The sequence below is a fragment of the Filicampus tigris genome, chromosome 4 (assembly GCF_054856515.1).
Source record: "Filicampus tigris isolate MCC_2025a chromosome 4, RoL_Ftig_1.0, whole genome shotgun sequence".
NCBI lineage: Eukaryota > Metazoa > Chordata > Actinopteri > Syngnathiformes > Syngnathidae > Filicampus > Filicampus tigris.
In genome coordinates, this window is record NC_141220.1 from 30,046,148 (window position 1) to 30,064,228 (window position 18,081).

The following is an 18,081-nucleotide window of genomic DNA, read 5'->3' on the forward strand; positions in this document are numbered from 1 at the left end:
ACAACAACAAATTTGCGGGTCGCACATGCATGAGTAGAGGAGAAAAGGGCAAAACGCCACCATTTGGCGGCAGTCCAAATGGTCACAAACGCTTGGGAAAAAACAAGGTGTAGGCCTACAGACATTTATGTGGTTCTATTATCTTCAATTAGCCTTGCCAAACCAGCTGAATTCTGCTGAGCATAATAAAAAATATGTCTCAATCTAACAGTCTAACATTACAGCCTACAATAAAAAGAGACAATTAAATGGCCGAGTTTATTTGACAGACTCCCTTTGGCCTACATTACGAAGTTAACACAAGCTCATTTATTCCTTCCTTCCTACGGTATTCATTGCTGTAACCTAAAACCGTATACCTCTTAAAATATACATTCAGATTGAACTATATTTTGCTGTCAAAGAGACGACCAAACGGGAATTTTGTTGACGTGACCTTTATTTTGAAAACTGAAAGCTGCCGAGACGAGATACTTCCGCTCATCGAGTTCCCCGTGAGTGTCGACGTAGCCGCTTTTGAGCCCCAAGCTAACCTGCTTTCAACCTGCTTTCAACCTGCTTTCAACCTGCTTTCAACCTGCTTTCAACCTGCTTTCAACCTGCTTTCAACCTGCTTTCAACCTGCTTTCAACCTGCTTTCAACCTGCTTTCAACCTGCTTTCAACCTGCTTTCAACCTGCCTTCAACCTGCCTTCAACCTGCCTTCAACCTGCCAGTACCGTCGCTACTCTGAACGTATTAGCCCAGCATGCTAGTTGCAAAGGACTGCATGACTAGTTGTTGTTATTATTGTTATTTGACAATAATGTACCCCAAAATCAAATCAAAACAAGACAAGCTCCTCTTAACATATATGTACGGAGATGCTCGGGCGATGCACCGCTCCCTGGTTTTGGACAAATTAATTTCTATGAAAATGTTTACTCCTAAGTGTTATTTTATTACTTAAAGTTATGGTATGAAAGACTGGTGGTGGTAGGACCCAGGAGCAGACAGATAGTAAATAAAATAAAAACTTGATCAAACAAACCAAATCCATTGAAACGTCTTGTCGTGGTTGAGGCCGCGGGGTCGATGGAAAATGTTTACAAAACGGCTCGAGCTATTCTGAACGACCATGCAGTAGCGTGCACGTGCGCATGTGTGCACGTGCAGCCCTTGGACGACCTCATGCGCATGCGCCTTCAGAGTGGCTAATGCCCCAAGTCCTCTGACTGAAATGAAATCATTGCTTGGCATCGTCCAAATCGGAACGCGTCTGCATCACGTTGAGCCTGTTGCATGCAGCCTTTCTTTATCTTCAAGCAATTCCTATCAAACCTTTCCCACCGTTATTTATTCTCCCTCCCATCGAGTCAAAAAGTGGACCAGCCCCTATCAGCCGCTCGCGCTCTCTTTCTGAACGTGTGCTTTCAAGTTTTGGCCAGTAGGTGGGGATGGTGCCATGCGAAGTTCGAACATGGCCTCCACGGAAAGCTACTGACGAGAGACGAGACGAGAATCCCAGTTGCAATGCTGCGCAACACTCTGAAGTGCTATTCGGCTGTGAAGATGTCACGCCGGCCGAACATGTTTCTTTTATAATATGCAGCAACAGACATCCTGACAAGTGAGAGAAAAGTGCCCTTAGCGCGAAACGTCAAATATCCGCCAATCCAAAGGAGCGTGTTTACCGCCTGAATTCAAGCAACCGTGGCATTATTTCAATGGCTGCGCAACCCCAATTTCCCCGCTTTGCTTCGTTTTCGCGGAGATGTCCGCTGTCAAGCCCGAGGTGAGGAACCCAGCCCAAGTGGGCGCACGCAAGCGAAACACTCCTCGAGCCAAATGGCAAGCACACGTTTGCCTCTGCAATGTCCGTCGCTTCTGATACACATTTTCCCTGCATGACAAACAGCCCTAAAGCTTTTAGGGGTGCAAGTATTGAATCGCCCTTTTGGGTTTAAAGCAGCGCTCGTCCAATTGACTTTGGGGCCAAACGCAAGTACGCTGGTGCCTCCTGTTGGCGAAAAAAACAAAAAACAAAAAAAAAACACCAACAAGTGTGAAGTTGTTCTGCATGTCTGCGGTCAGTAACTGCTCGGCTGCACGATGCACCTTGGTTGAGTCCCGATGTTGCCTGGCCGGGCATTGCGTTAGCTTGCGTGATGTCACGGCGTGCAAGTGCAGACTTGTCTGGACTGCGTGGGACTTTGCCCGGTATGTTTACATGTTAATTTTGTCACAGCAACCGTAATGTGCATTGTTTTGAAATAGCTCAATGAAGTTTGAGGACCTCATCCATAGTCACACAGCCATGTGGGTCTCTTTCTCTTTCGGCTTGATGTACTTATGTACTGCCATCCACATGTTTTTTTTTTTTGCGGGGCCACGTGTATTTAGGTGTTTTTGAAGCTAGATGACACTTTGTCAACAGCAGAGTGTGTGCAACCAAGCTGACTAGTGACTATTTTGTTGAGCTGACGCAAATTCAAAATAATGACTGCATTCCCATCTTGAAAAGGCAAATGCCCCCCCCCTCCTTCCCTATTTTACACGTGATCCAAATGTGACACGCCGCACACGTGACGTCACTCTCCCAGGCGGGAATGCCAACTATGACGCCCCGCAATGCTTCACTTTAGTTGTGTCTTATAAAATGTCCGCTTGTTTGCTGTGTGCCTTTATCTGGTAATGGGCTCTCTTCCTTAATTCAGAGTTTGGTTGCACATACATGCGTGAGGGAAAACCGTGATTGGAAAATCTGTGAGTCCAATTCAGGGAGGTCAAACGTCACTCTCTGCTGCACCCGAGAAACAGTTGACAGCACGAGCAGTTCCAGTTTGTCGTCATCGTTAATTGCCAAACAGGACCGAGTGCTGACCTCACTGTGGAAAAAACCACATGAAATTGATCGTTAAAACGGATCTGTTGGCGTTGCCGGCGGTCTGTCTGTCGACAACAAGTGGAAGACGGCTGTGACTACTAAGTGGCTTGGCTTCGCGCTAGCTAGCTGGTGTTTGCGCTTGTCTTGCACATTGACGATTGTCTGCTGCCGCTTCTCGGCCAACACAGGGCGCGCTTTATGCTTTGGGCCACTTTGAGCGGACTTGTGTGGTGAGTCGCCAAGTAACGAGACACTCCCCGCTTTGAATCTCGCACCTGTTCCGTTTCAAGAAGGCCTCTTTGATATGCGGCCGCGCGTGCGCGACGCGACCGGCCGCGTGCGGCTAACCGCTAATGTGCGCGCCGAGGGTGCGTGGCCGCTGCTCTTTCGATTTGACTAGCGGTGTTCGTTCCTCTACAAAAGGACCAGTCGACTTTGCTTTGGGTTTTTTTTTTCTGAGATCACGCACGGCACCAACCCCCAAATTTCCCCTGTTTTGAAGAATTTTGGAGGTGAATAGGAATTCATGTTTTTTGTCCCCCCCCCCAAAATTGTTCTCTATATTTTTCTAATTACTGGTTGCATGCAGTGGAGTGTACGGCAGCATTTTAGTAGTGTTAAAAAGTGTCAAACGTTTGGTAGGGTGTGAGAGTGTTTCGGTAGTGTGTATAAAAGTGTTTCACTTGAGTGTGTGAGAGTGTTTAAAGCATCTCTGGCAAAGGTAAAACCGCACGTTGGCGTCGTTAGGGTTGGGGCATCTCTCGAGCGGACTTTGCTTGGAGGTCTTCTCCGGAAACCGCGTGAGCACTGCCTCCAACATCCACGACTGCTGAAAATCGCGCCGGTGTGTGCTGCGCGTTTGCGTGCCAGCCTCGGTCGCATGCAGGCGCGGTCGCCGAAATCGCTTTTTGTTTTGTTTTGTTTGTTTGTTTGTTTTTGTTTTTTTTCCCCTTTCCTCTTCTTCTTTTTGAAGGCGGTTCTTATTCATCGGCAGTGTTCAGCGCGGTATCCTTTTCGCGCTAGAGGAGCAGGAAAGAAGTGGGTGAAAATGCCGTTCGTGGTAGCCCGAGGACACGAGACGTAGCAACACACTCGGCACTTTGATATTTGACACCGTACTCTCGATCAAATGTTCCACCACCCGCATGGCATCCAATCTCTCGGAATGCTGCGACCGGCAGCTTTGAAATTCCCTTCACGCTCTTGGCTGCTGTCGCAGCGTTATCCACTCGTCCTGCTTCGGAATCGTACGTCTCGTGCGAGTTTGCACTACGCTTGTAGCGCTTTACAAAGACGAGGAGGTGCGCGCCTGGCTCGTGTCTCGCGACGCCTTTGAGCTTGAATCCAATGGACGTCATTTGCCGAGGTCTCAAATAGCGGCGTGCGCTGTTGGTGGCCGTGTTGCGTGTCACCCGCCTCAATTAGGATGCAGCAGCCGGCGCAAAAGAGGCGGCAGGAAAAAGGCTTCTGCACCTTAGGTAGCTCGGAAATCTGGGCCCGGCGCAAAATGAAGTTGGAAGTGATGGAAGTGCAAGTGGAAGACAAAAAGAATCTTATTCACGATGACCGAGCGATCCTGTCCTGGCCCAGCATTGTTACGGAAGCCGAAAGGCGGCGATGGTGGTTGTCACGGCAACGGTACCCACGACAAGCGCCAGCCAAGTGATTTGACTCCCTCACGTGCAATGGCCTCCACGCCAGGTCGTCCGAGCGCGACCCGTACACGAACAACGTGCTCCGGACTGGAGCACGGATGGATGCGACCGCATCAAGTGCAAGAGCAGCGACGGTGCAGATGCACATTCCAAAGTGTCCCCCTTGTCCCGAGATTTCCCTCTGGGGCGCCTCGATTGCACCGTTTGTCACTCGACTATGTGGAATGTGAGCAGTTGTCGGGTGAAGTCTACTCTCTGATCTGGGAAGCGCTAATTTTGGCCCTCAACTGCTCGGCTATGTACAGCGACGGAGTGCGTCGCTTCTTTTGGTGCCTCTGATTTAACACGCTAGCTGTGTTAGCTTGCTAGCTATGCCAACAGCCGCTCGTGAACAAACTCGGGTCACTTGACAACGAGTGTGGCAGCTCGTGAACAATTGATGATCTCTCGCGCTGTCACACTGGTTAGGACGAGTGCTCGAGATGATCGAAAAATGTCCTCCAATTCTGAAATTTGTCATTTTCAAGATCGGCCCTTGAGCTTCCATCCGTATCTTTTTCTGTCGTTGTGACGACATGTTTGCCCCCCGCCGCGCCTCCCCTCCCCTCCCCTCCCCTCCGCGTCTCACTTAATCAAAGGTTGCGACAGGTTTTGATGCTGGCGTGCCTGAGCTTGTTTTTGACTGGAATCCCCGTCTGCCATTAGCAATATGACAGACGGGCTTTCCAAAATGACTTGCGCGGTCGCCTACCTGCTCTTTCAGGAGAGCCCCCCGATTACGGCGGTTCGCATCAGACACCGGGGACGGACAGAAAACGAACCTATCCAGACTTTGAAGTACACGAGAGACTCTTCATGGGCAGTCTTCATTTGTGTCTTATTTTGTTGTAATCCAAAATGAAATACAACTGAACTGTACTTAACAAATTCCCTTTACTGCGTAAAAAAAAAAAAAAAAAAAAAAAAAGCGGAGGCCACTGTAATATTCTCTGCAGTTTGAGCATTGAATTGGGTGACTGCTCGCATACCGCTAGAGGGCGCATACCAACCTTTGAGAATTTCCTCCCATTTGGACACCACGCCCTTGGCATATTGACAGAGTAGAAGAAGACCCTTTCATTTGCCTTTGGGGACTGTAGCTTGTCTTTGCCTCAGTCAAATCAAAACAAATAACAATGAACTCAAGCAGTTAGTTGAGCCCAATGCACGCGGGACCTCCGAGCGGTTCCGATTGGATGCCATCCAAATAGAAATAAGCTCTTACGACGTGGCGAAACGGTCGCTATTGTGCAACATTTCTTGGTGACGACAGGAGCGCGCCTTTCTGCGGAGAGGCCGGCAACGTAATCGGGTGGTTGCCGCGGAAACGCGGAACTTGATAGGCGGCTGAGAATGGGGAAACAAGGTGCCTGACACCTGCGGCGGAGGATGAGCAGCAAGTGGGCTACGAGGCCAAGACCAGCCAGGAAAAGGTGTCCGTGTGCATGAGAGCAAAGTTTTCTCCCGCTTTTTCTGGCTTCCGCCTACGTTCCCAAAGCGGGCACTTTAGATTCATTCCATATAAGGCCAGGGTTAGCGGCGTCGCCACGGCTGGACGCGCACTCAGGCCAGTGACGAAATCTTTGAACTCGCTCGGCAAGTTGCCACCGATGCGTGGCTGCCGTCGATGCGCTCCGCATGCGGGCGGGCGGGCGGGCGGCGGCGCCGCGGAGATCTCGCACAGCCTCCCCGCCGCCTCTCAGCTAAAAGTGCTCCATGCCGCAGGCGATTACGACAACTATTCCAAGATGGCATCTGAGTCGCCGCCCATTCGTGCGTGGCCTTACTCAGCCCAGGCCCGCGTAAATCCTCTCCAGGCCATGTGAAGTGCCGCAGAAATCGGGGCTCATTTTAACCCGAGCGGATATGCAAAGTACACCGAGGAAGGCCGCGGCCGAGCTTGGAACCTGCGAACTTGAGAAGCGTGAGGCAGATGCGCTAACCTGGAGGTGGGCAGGCTGAGCCAGACTCAACTCGCCAACGTGCCTTAAAAGGTCCGATCCAAAGGTGTGGAATTCGTCCTTCAAACGGCAGGATTGGCTTCTTGTACGCCTCTGCAGTTGGCAGGTCTCAAGTCAAGGTCAGCCGCCCTGCTCGCTTTCTCTCCCCTCAAAAGTCTCGTCGTTTTGTTGACGTGCAGCCGAGCGCTTTGGAAGACTCTTTGCGGGGAGGCCTTTTCCCTGTTGGCCCGCGATCCTTCGTCAAGGCTGCGCTCGCCTGCGCTATCGACGGGTGCGCGTTTACGTTTGCGGAGGGTCGCTCTGCCTCCTCGTCCGCCGCAAGCGCCCCACTGCGGTCGTGGTTGCAGCCGACCTACGATCAATCGGCGCGCCAGCGATGTTTGAGGCTAAATTGAGGGATAGCCTAGCAAGGGCGTCGCCCCGCGCCGACGGTTGAGCATAGTAAGCCTCAGATGCTGCTCATTTTCTATGCGCGCGTGTATTATTCAAAATGCAGTCCTAGCCTGCCAGACATGAATACACGGATGAGTAATCCTCCATCCTCGTTTGAGCCGGAGGGCCAAATGCATCTTCTTTGCCACATGCGTCTGGCACGGGTGTCAAGGCGCCCTCCGACCTCTCCCGGGCTTGTGCTCCTTGGCTTGGCTTTGTGTGATCGTTCTCAAGTCATTGCGGCGCCACCCTTCAAAGACCAACAGTTGCCTGTGCCAATGTGGCGGCCACGCAGACAGTTCTCATGAACACGCCCCCACTGGCTAATAATCGTACCCATACCCATGACGTGGACTCTTTTGCTGTTTGGAGATCCCCTGTGCGTGTTTCTGTGGAAGCAAACGTGGCGGGGCGCGTGAACACGCAAGCACACCGGCAAGGCCGGCGAGGCACACGGCAACAACGGCGCCAAGTTTTTAGCATTTCCCCTTGAGCAGTAGAATTAGCATCAAAATCAGCAAAGCCACGATCATTGGATGCCCCTAAAAGTCAGTTCTCCTGAGGGATTATCAGGTGTGTTTGGTCAGAGACTTGATTTTTTGACAGATTTTTTCCCCCTCTGGCCGTTTTGGTCAGGAAAGCGGTCTGGCCCATTAATGCTTGGTGTTGAATCTGTTCAATGTTTCTGATGGCAAATCGTGTGCGCTTGGGTCAAGACCGCCTGACGTTAGCGAGCGAGCCGGCCATTTATTTTTCCCTCGTAGCTGTGAACCGATGCCTTCCTCAAAGCTGATGGTGGAGCTTTAGTTGCCGCTCTGGCTCTCTTCTTCCCAACTATTTACCAAGACATCCACTCAATTTGGCCTCCTCAGTCCTCAGCCACGCTTTCCGCTCCATTCGGATTCTTTTTTTTCTCCAAGTAAAACTTGTCGACCTTTTGGCCACTATGTGGCAGCACAAGCGCAAAGTGGACAAGAGAGTGCCACTGTTTTCACTTGAGGGCCTGCAGGCGGCGGCGGTCGGTCGCTTGCCCAGGCGGCGCAGTCCTGGAGAGCCCCTCCCTACCTGTCCTGCCTATTTTGGATGCCTCGACCCTCCCTACCCGTCCTGCCTATTTTGGATGCCTCGCCCCTCCCTACCTGTCCTGCCTATTTTGGATGCCTCGACCCTCCCTACCCGTCCTGCCTATTTTGGATGCCTCGCCCCTCCCTACCCGTCCTGCCTATTTTGGATGCCTCGCCCCTCCCTACCCGTCCTGCCTATTTTGGATGCCTCGCCCCTCCCTACCCGTCCTGCCTATTTTGGATGCCTCGCCCCTCCCTACCCGTCCTGCCTATTTTGGATGCCTCAACCCTCCCTACCCGTCCTGCCTATTTTGGATGCCTCGCCCCTCCCTACCCGTCCTGCCTATTTTGGATGCCTCGCCCCTCCCTACCCGTCCTGCCTATTTTGGATGCCTCGCCCCTCCCTACCTGTCTTGCCTATTTTGGATGCCTCGACCCTCCCTACCCGTCCTGCCTATTTTGGATGCCTCGCCCCTCCCTACCCGTCCTGCCTATTTTGGATGCCTCGCCCCTCCCTACCCGTCTTGCCTATTTTGGATGCCTCGCCCCTCCCTACCCGTCCTGCCTATTTTGGATGCCTCGCCCCTCCCTACCCGTCCTGCCTATTTTGGATGCCTCGCCCCTCCCTACCTGTCCTGCCTATTTTGGATGCCTCGACCCTCCCTACCCGTCCTGCCTATTTTGGATGCCTCGCCCCTCCCTACCTGTCCTGCCTATTTTGGATGCCTCGACCCTCCCTACCCGTCCTGCCTATTTTGGATGCCTCGCCCCTCCCTACCCGTCCTGCCTATTTTGGATGCCTCGCCCCTCCCTACCCGTCCTGCCTATTTTGGATGCCTCGCCCCTCCCTACCCGTCCTGCCTATTTTGGATGCCTCGCCCCTCCCTACCCGTCCTGCCTATTTTGGATGCCTCAACCCTCCCTACCCGTCCTGCCTATTTTGGATGCCTCGCCCCTCCCTACCCGTCCTGCCTATTTTGGATGCCTCGCCCCTCCCTACCCGTCCTGCCTATTTTGGATGCCTCGCCCCTCCCTACCTGTCTTGCCTATTTTGGATGCCTCGACCCTCCCTACCCGTCCTGCCTATTTTGGATGCCTCGCCCCTCCCTACCCGTCCTGCCTATTTTGGATGCCTCGCCCCTCCCTACCCGTCTTGCCTATTTTGGATGCCTCGCCCCTCCCTACCCGTCCTGCCTATTTTGGATGCCTCGCCCCTCCCTACCCGTCCTGCCTATTTTGGATGCCTCGCCCCTCCCTACCCGTCTTGCCTATTTTGGATGCCTCGCCCCTCCCTACCCGTCCTGCCTATTTTGGATGCCTCGTCCCTCCCTACCCGTCCTGCCTATTTTGGATGCCTCGCCCCTCCCTACCCGTCCTGCCTGTTTTGGATGCCTCGCCTCTCCAGCGCAGCCGATTCCACTGAGCAGCTCAGTGGCAGGCTTTGCCGAAGCCTGCACGAGAAGCCTCCTGATGGTTGATCAGGCGTGACGGGAGCGGCCGGCCGGCTGGCTAGGGACTCCCCATGCAGGACCGGACTCGGGGTCTCTCCCGTTCCAAAAATGGGTTAAGAAAGGCGTGCTTGTGTTTAAGGCTCATCCCGACAAGCGTGTCCCCTGACAGCAGCTCTTCAGATGACCTCGCCCGGAGGTTGATTGCATGTGTGTATGCTTTGCCGCCCCCCCCCCCCGCTGCTAATCCTTGGACAGCCGCCATGCACATCCCATCCATTGTGACAGCACAGGTCCATGCAGCTGATGGAATTGGCTCGTGACCACCGAGGGCATTTTGCGCTTATCAGATCGCGCATCTCGAATTTGGAGCGGCTACATGTCTCCTTGCCTGCACGCGTCCGCTCCTCTCGCCATCCTTGCGCTGAGCGCAGCCGATGACGTAATGCTCGCGCTGATGTTCCAGCAACCCCCCACTGCTGCTTCTTGTTTTTTTTCTTTTGCTTGGTATTTTTGGATAGATTTCCTCCCCTCCCCTTTACAATCTGCTGCTCTGGATGCATGTGGGAGACGCCGTGCCGGTTCAGCAGCAGCAGCAGCAGCAGCAGCAGCAGCAGCAGCAGCAGCAGCAGCAGCCTCCTCCTCCTCCTCCTCCTCCCACTCCTCCTCCTGCTCCTGCTCCTCTCGGGGATGGGTGCCTTCAGGAGCTTGTTGGCGGCGTTGTGCTGCAAGGTAATTGCTGGAGCAAAGCCTGTGCACGCAGCGGGTGCGGGGGGCGGTCGTCGACGCTCGGCGGCTTTGGCGGAGTGAGCACTTTGCGGCGCGGTGGCCAGAATCTTTTGGCGGCCATCGGCGTTACTGCCATGGCATCTTCGCCGGTGTGCTTGTGTGCGCGCGTGTGTGTGTGTGTGTGCGCGTGCGCGCTCGCGCGCTTTCTGGTTGCCACGGCAAGAGATGAGACGGGCTCGCTCGCCCCGCAACTCTGCTGTGGACGGACGTCTTCATTTGCATATTTCCAGCACACGCTCGGAGATGACCTCAGACTTTTTGATTTTCTCCCCTCTGCCAAAAGTGGGCGTGTGCATCGACGACACGTCCAGCAGCTGCGCGCTTGTGCGTGGTCATCCGCATGCAGATTTTTGGACAGCTGGTGCATGACGTCATCTCGCGCTGACTTTTCCTCCAGCGACTCGCCCGCCGGCATGCATGCAGCGAGTGTGCACTTGCGGTGCGGCGCGGCGCCGGCCCGATCGCGTCAGCGAAGGACTTGCTTTTGCCTTCAAGTCCTTCAGACGCCAAGTGAATATTTCATGTCTCGTCTGCCCCACATGTAGATGGCGCTCATAACTAATTCATCCGCAGGAGTTTCCCTCTTTCAAATCTCACACACACACACACACACACACATTTTTTTTGGAACCTCCTTTTGTTTGAAACAGTCACTTTTTATAGCAAGAGAAAAACAGTTGACCTGACTTGTACTTGAGACTTTTCCTCAATGCTTATTTTGACTTCCCCTCTTGATAAGATTCCATGTTTGTTGTTTCACGTGCGCACAGGTTACAGGTCAGATCAAGTTGGAAAGCGTTTTGAAATGATGTCTCTTGGTCTCTTTTTGTGCATGACAGACCATTTGACTCTTATTCTTTGAAATCCTTTTTCGCGAAAAGCTGCTGCAGCTGGTCGCACGCTGTCTCCAATGAGACATCCAAGTGCATGTGCTCCAGTTGTAGAATGAGCCCTGAGGCGCTTGCTGAACACCGCTCCCCCCCCCCCCGTTGGAGGCGTGGTCTCTGCGCGGAGGGGGCGCGGCCTAGCGCGTCTCTCTTCTCTGACCCGCCACGGGCAGCCTGCCTGAGTCCGAGTGGCGAGTGAGAGCAGGGAAGGACTTTGTCGACCTGCCGCGTCTCGCGCCGCTTTCGGAGGATTTTTCCCTTGGAGCGCGTCTGAGGCTGACGAGAGCGCGCGCGCGCGGCTGCGGGACCGACTGTGAGTCAAGACGAAATTCTGCTCCGCGTTGCTGTTGGAGCTCAGACACAGACGACTTGCGTGCTGTGGCCTCGTCAATCATTCATGTGAGTGAGTGAGTGAGTGAGTGAGTGAGTGAGTGCCTGCCTGCCTGCCTGCCTGCCTGCCTGCCTGCCTGCCTGCCTGCCTGCCTGCCTGCCTGCCTGCCTGCCTGCCTGCCTGCGTGTGCGTGCGTGCGTGCGTGCGTGCGTGCTCGGGTTACGTGTTGAGAAAATGACACCAGCAGGTTCGCCTGCAACCACTTCCGCGGTCGTCCACTTTTTGAGCATCTTGTTGTGGCTCCTCGACAAACTGTGCTGCTTACTTGGTTGTGAGGTGCCGCAAGTGTGCCGCAAGTGTGCCGCAAGTGTGCCGCAAGTGTGCCGCAAGTGACATGCAGCAGCAGCAGCAGCCTGCTGGCGGCCGTGCCTCTCGCCGTCAATGTTTTTGCCGTTGGCGGTGATGATCGGAAGAGCGTTTGTCTGATTTCGGCCTCGTATCTTACAGTTTGGGAACATTTAATAGACTTGAAAACAAAGCACTGGGCCTTTTTTCTGGATTTGGACCCTTTTTTATTTTTTGCAACTAAATGTCCTAAATGACAACATTTGTATTTGCGTTATGAGCTATATGATTTGGTCAAGAAGGACTGCTTGTGAAACCGCTTTACAGTCACAGAAATTGCAGACGTCTGCCCAAATGAAAAGAACAAATCCATTTGTAAAGGAGCATGAAGTAGACGCACTTGATTTGCTACGATGGGCCGCCTGTAATGTGGCAGAACTTGAGTTTGACACCTGTACTTGATTATTGAAGAGGATTCGAAGGATTTGTGCCTGATCATCAGCATTATCATCATATCTGACAGATTCTCCTTTCTAATGGCGACCCGGCGGCCGACAACGCGCTAACGGCAAATACGTCAACAAAAAGGAGAGTGAGGGTGGCGGTATGCATGGTGAGCAGAGAGCTAAAATAGGGCAGGGTCTTGCCAGTCCGTCTTTTTGCACCAGTGAGGGAAGAGAGAGCAAAATAAGCACAAGTGACGAAACCGTCAACATGCGTGCTTCGGATGCATCTTGAGGATCCGGATGAACCTTTGACGTCCTTAAAGGCGCCAGCCTTCATTTGGCCAAGCCACAAATGCTCGAGCCTTGGCTAAAACGGGCCCTTTCGGGCTGCCTTTGTTAGCGCGTGGTTCAAAAAGAGGAGACTGAGCATTAGCGTCAACAGCTCGACATCCCCCTGAAAGAAAGGCATCAACCTCTGCCAAATATTCTCGGCCGCTCGACACGGACGACTCCGCGACAGGGCTGCGGGGGGGCTGGGGGGGGGGGGGGGGGTCGTCGATGCGGCCCGCGACAGAGGCCTTTTGTTTGGTTCTCCGTGGATGGAGCGCTGTCGTCTACTGCCGCAGAAAAGCCCGTCGGAGCCGGCCTCGGCCTGCTGTTTGCCTTTGCCACAAAGAAAACAGCTGGCAGCTGCATTGTCCGGCGGCCGATGAGCCGCCTGTGCGATGGCGGCAGAAAAACTTTGGCTGGTCGGGAAAGCGCTCCGGAGAGCCCGGGCCTCGGCGGAAAGGTGGCGCAGGGCGCCATCCGTCGCCCGCGTGGAGGCGGCGCACCGAAGGCCACGGCCCGCCCAAGGCCACGGCCCGCCCAAGGCCACGGCCCGCCCAAGGCCACGGCCCGCCGAAGGCCACGGCCCGCCCAAGGCCACGGCCCGCCCACGGCGGCCTTTGTAGGAGCCGCTGTGGCTCAAGCCGGCTGCGAGTAAGAGAAGCTCAAGGATCCGATGAAAGCGAGCGTGCGTCTATCGCTCAAAGCGGTGGACAACCTGTTGCCGGCCACTAAATGTGCGGCGTGCCAGCTGTGGAAAGACAAAGACCAATAAATCATGCCGTGCTTGATGGCAGCTTCATCCCATATGCTGGCGCCACATGCGCGCGTTTCCATTTTGTCGGCGCATCCCAAGGGCACGTCCCCGGCGCCCTTTTGTCAGCTTGACTTGGGGACGGATGGTTTTCAAATCAATTTCAACCAAAGGCTATTTTTTACCAAAGGCTTTGAGCGCTCGTACGACGACGCGGTGGAAATCCCTCCTGAATTGGATCGCGTCATCGGATTTGATGCCAAACACCAAGTTTAGTAGGCACAACGAAAAAAGGATTCCTTAGCGCATGTCCTTGGGCAGACTTGGACTTTTGCCCGTCTTCTTAACGGAACACAGCTCAGCGCTAGTCAAGTCGTTTATCCTCGACTTATAAGAGTGGAACCTCCAAATTGACTACTCCCAAAAAGTTTGGCATACTGCTCGAAGACGGTTTTCCTTGACATTTTGAACATGTTCCAAATTTCTTTGCGACAAGAAAAGCGCTTTGCGAGAATTAAAACTGTTTGGATGGCACGTGACAGGAACTTGACCGACGGCTTCATCTTCTGCCACTGCCGTGTGTGTTTTGATGTGGGAAACAGGAAGTCATGTCGGCACGGAAACTGCCGACCAAAGGAGCATAATTGCCATCAGAGTCACTCGGAAGTTGCAGTCTCCAGGGGGCAGCAAGCTAACGTTAGCTTAGAGGCTCCCCTTCCGTTTCGTTTGGAAACTGCTGTACATTTCGCAAAAGGGGAAAAAAAGGCACGTGGAAATCTGCTGCCGACAACTTAAGTGGCCTTAATCTTTTCGGATCTTGTCGTTAATGTTTCAGCGTGCGCTAGTGACTGAGGAAAGGGTTAACATTTGCGAGGCTCTTGACCCGAGCTAAAGGTGAAACGCAGGCCGGCCGGCAGGCCCTGAGGGACTCCTTTTCCTGATGGGAACTCTGCAAACATGCCTTGTGGGAGCACAGCGGGCTTCTGTGTCGATTCCCACCCCGGCGCTGCTTCGCCATGTGGGAAACGGCCGCGGATGTGGCAGCTGGCCAAGGCGCTCGCTGGAATAGCTCTGACGTTGCACTTTTCAAAGGGGACTGCAGTGCCGGCAAATGGTACAAATACGGCGTTCCTGTACTCTAGTGGACGTTTCATGTCGCTGCTCATGCTAGCACTCGCCAGTATTGTACTTCCTAAAAATGGGCTGCCCCCTCTCAGCCCTGGCCAAAGGCAGAACAACAGATGTCGTTTTTCCCTTTGGCCCCGTTTGAAATTCATCTACGTTGCTACTAGCCTCATGCTAGCTATCGCTAAGCTGGTTCACCTCTCAGGTCCGGCATCCGAGTTTGAACCTGTCCTTTTGTTCGTTCCTAGCGCGGCGCTAGCCGGCCAAACATTCCCACGCTACTTCCGGCTGTCCGCTGGAGTGTGCCGTGTAAATATCTTAAGGCAGGCGCAGGCGCAGGCGCAGGCGCAGGCGCAGGCGCAGGCGCAGGCGCAGGCGCAGGCGCAGGCGCAGGCGCAGGCGCAGGCGCTCTTAACAAACAGTCGGCCGAGCAGAGACTTGCATCTCGCAAAGCTCAAAAGCGGCGTCACTCGTACCGCTGTCGTAATTTTTTTCCGCCGACTTTTGACTTTGAGTCCCAGCGTTTGAAAAGAGATGTTTGTGCTCATTGGCTGTTGTTTTGGCGCCCTCTTGTGATTGGGAGGCAACTTTGAGAGCTGCGCTGGGAGCCGGCCAATATTTGCACGCGTGAGAGAACGGCACCGTGGTCGCCTAAGCCTTTTTTCTCCTCACACCCGTCCCACTCGGTTCGTGTTTAATAATACGGATCTATTTGCAAGCGCTGACCCCGGGGGTGGGGGGCGGGGCGGGGCGGCTGTCTAAGGTGTCAGCAGCGAGCTGTTGTTAGCGTTCCAGCTTGTTGTTGTGCGAGATTAATGGACGCCCCCTCCGGCGAGCCCTGCTTTCTGCTGTGATTTGATATCATCCACTGACTGGATGACAACTGGACTGCCCCGCTTGCGCATATTGCCGGTTGCCCCCCCGACTGACGAACGGCCCGACGTTTTGACAAAGGAGCCATCGCACGGTACGGCAGCAAGCCGACGACGTCGTTTCCTGCCTTTTGCACGGCTCCGTGCAAATGGCCCGCCATGGAAGACGGGCGCACCCGCTAGCCTAAAAGCCTCCAGCGCTAGCGAGAGGACGACTTGCGCGGACGGGCCGGCAGGGCTCCCGCGACGTCGCTAGCCTAAAAGCCTCCAGCGCTAGCGAGAGGACGACTTGCGCGGACGGGCCGGCAGGGCTCCCGCGACGTCGCTAGCCTAAAAGCCTCCAGCGCTAGCGAGAGGACGACTTGCGCGGACGGGCCGGCAGGGCTCCCGCGACGTCGCTAGCCTAAAAGCCTCCAGCGCTAGCGAGAGGACGACTTGCGCGGACGGGCCGGCAGGGCTCCCGCGACGTCTGAATAATTTAACCTCGATGTGATATTTTAGGAGGCGCAGTGTGAGCGGCCGCGGCGGGGCTCACGTTGCGGTCCCGCTCGGTCTTTCTTTCTTTCTCTCTCTGGCACTTCTCCAGCAGCCAAGCCCAGCACAGGCTTGCGCTTTGCCTGCGCCGCCGAGCATGCGCGGCTGCGCTTGGACTCATTTGGCTGCCTTGGTGAGCATCAATCCATCAGGACGCAAAGGACAAATCAGTGCTTCCTATGGACTCTTCTTGTGTGTTGAAGACGCTTGGCCTTTAAGCCCAAAGGCGTCCTCCTGTCCTCTCTTCTCCGTTTCCACGCGTGGACATTTCGAGTGGCTAATAGGCCAACCTTGATCAGTGCTTATTGAGGCGCGCCCTCCTTTTACAATACCGTGGATCTAAAAAAATCGACACACCCCTGCTCAAATCCCAAACTTTGTGATTGACAGGACCGCCTCAAGCAAGATGGAGGGAAATAGCAGTCAGTGTATTTTTTTTTTTTTTTTTTTTAAATCTTGATTTCTGCAGGTAAGCCAGTCGACAGCAGTCCGATTTGCAAAACCAAAGAAAGAAAGAAAAGCTTCAGGCTGCTGCTAGAAAGCAAATCAATCAATCAATCAATCCAAAGGAGAGGAACTGCATACTTGCCACAGCTGAACTTTCTTTGCGTTTCATCAGCGGCTTTTCAATGGTGCCGTGTGCGTGCTGACTGGCATTTTTTTATTGGAACTGCTTGATTGTGAAGCCGCACGGCCGCATCCCAAATATGAGCGTGTGCGCACGCTTGCACGTGCAATCGCTTGATTTCACTTGTTGGATTCCGCCTCTCAAAAAGATGAGATTGCTTTTCCAACCGAGTGCTCCAGGCACGTACAGCGCACATGGATGATGCAACTTGTTTTTTCTCATATTAAGTCACAGCATTTGAAGAGGCCTGAGTAGATTTTCAGTGTCCACGTCTGTAATCAGGTCCAAGAAAAAGCTGCTCATAAATGGAGTTCCTCCTCCAATTTCCGAATGAAGGTCTTAAATGGAATGAAGGTGCGCAAACTTCCCAGCTCAGGACGAGTCCCCGTCAATTTCCACTGCCTCAACACCCAAGATGGCCGAATGCGTCACTTCCTGTTTGTGAAGCTGCCCGATGACGTGACGTGACGTGACGTGGCGTGGCGTGAGCTCCCACCCACGAGTGGCCTTGTGCGGGCCGCGCACACGTCCCGACGTGAGGAGGCGTGCGTCTGTCTCCGGAACTAGAAGTCAAGTCCACGAACGCGCTAATCGCTTGGCTGGGCGTGCAAAATGTCTGGCAACCTGTTGGGACGTCACATGACTTCGTTTCCTTGAATTTGTGCATTTGCACAATGATCATCTCGGTCGCGTGCCGTCGTGAGCTCGGCCCGCATGCACTCCGAGGCCTGTCATCCGATAGGCCGCTAATCCACTTCTTCTGCTTGTCCGCTTTCCTACAAGAGCCGCTCAGCCACGAAATCATCTCGCCCGAGGATGGTTTTGTCGCGTTCCCGGCCGGCCGTGTCCAACGTGACTGAAAGGGGAAACGTGAAAACATTTGCTATCGCAAATGCACTCGGTCCGCCGAGGTGGACGAACGTCCATCGGTGGGAAACGTTGAGCTCGTTGGCAAGACGCGATTCTCAGACAAACGCGCGGAGATGCCGATGGTTTCTTTAGTTTTTCCACTCGTGCCACTCCTCCAAAACGTTTCATGGGTGAGCCTGCTCAGAAAACAAACAAAGCCATCAAAATAGCACCGCGGCGGTTCCAAGAGGCAAAAGGCGCAATGCGGCCAACATTAGCCCGACGGCGTCGGCCCGGACGCGGGCCGTCTGCCTCTGCTGACGGGCGGGCCCCGCGGCTCGCATCTGGTCGCCCGGGATTCCAATGGTTGGAATTCACGCCGCACGGCTAAAAGACTGATGCCCAGCCAGCTGTCGGTGTGACTCCTGAAGACGGAGGAATGCGCATCCCCGCTATTGATCCTCGCTAAGTGGGGGCAGTGCCTGCCTGCCCGCCTGCCCGCCCGCCCGCCCGCCCTGACACCCTAACCCTGACCTCCCCACACCCCACACAAAGGACGCGGCCTTCTCCCACAAACTTCTTTCCATGGGAACTAAAGAGGGACGACTTGACTTGTCTGTGCTTTCGACTTTGTAGGCCCAAATTTGTGGATTGCGCAAAGCGAGAAAAGAGATGGAGACGGATGGAGGTCATTTGACGTTTGTACACTTCATGAGCGAATAAATGTGC

General features: G+C 54.2%; 1 protein-coding gene across 11 annotated transcripts in view; it reads left to right on the top strand.

Moving 5' to 3' along the window:
* Positions 1-1,412: 1,412 nt before the first annotated feature.
* The window catches only part of LOC147149431 (semaphorin-4B-like), a 36,126-nt gene continuing 19,457 nt past the window's right edge, over positions 1,413-18,081 (top strand). For 2 of the 11 annotated variants that reach the window (XM_086028412.1, XM_086028415.1), the window contains exon 1: positions 10,211-11,540. Coding sequence is in view for 2 of the 11 variants with exons in the window: in XM_086028410.1 (XP_085884536.1) it covers positions 10,023-10,197 (175 nt within the window). In the remaining 9 variants the exon portion in view is untranslated. The other 9 variants (XM_086028418.1, XM_086028423.1, XM_086028417.1 and 6 more) reach the window with 9 other exon arrangements.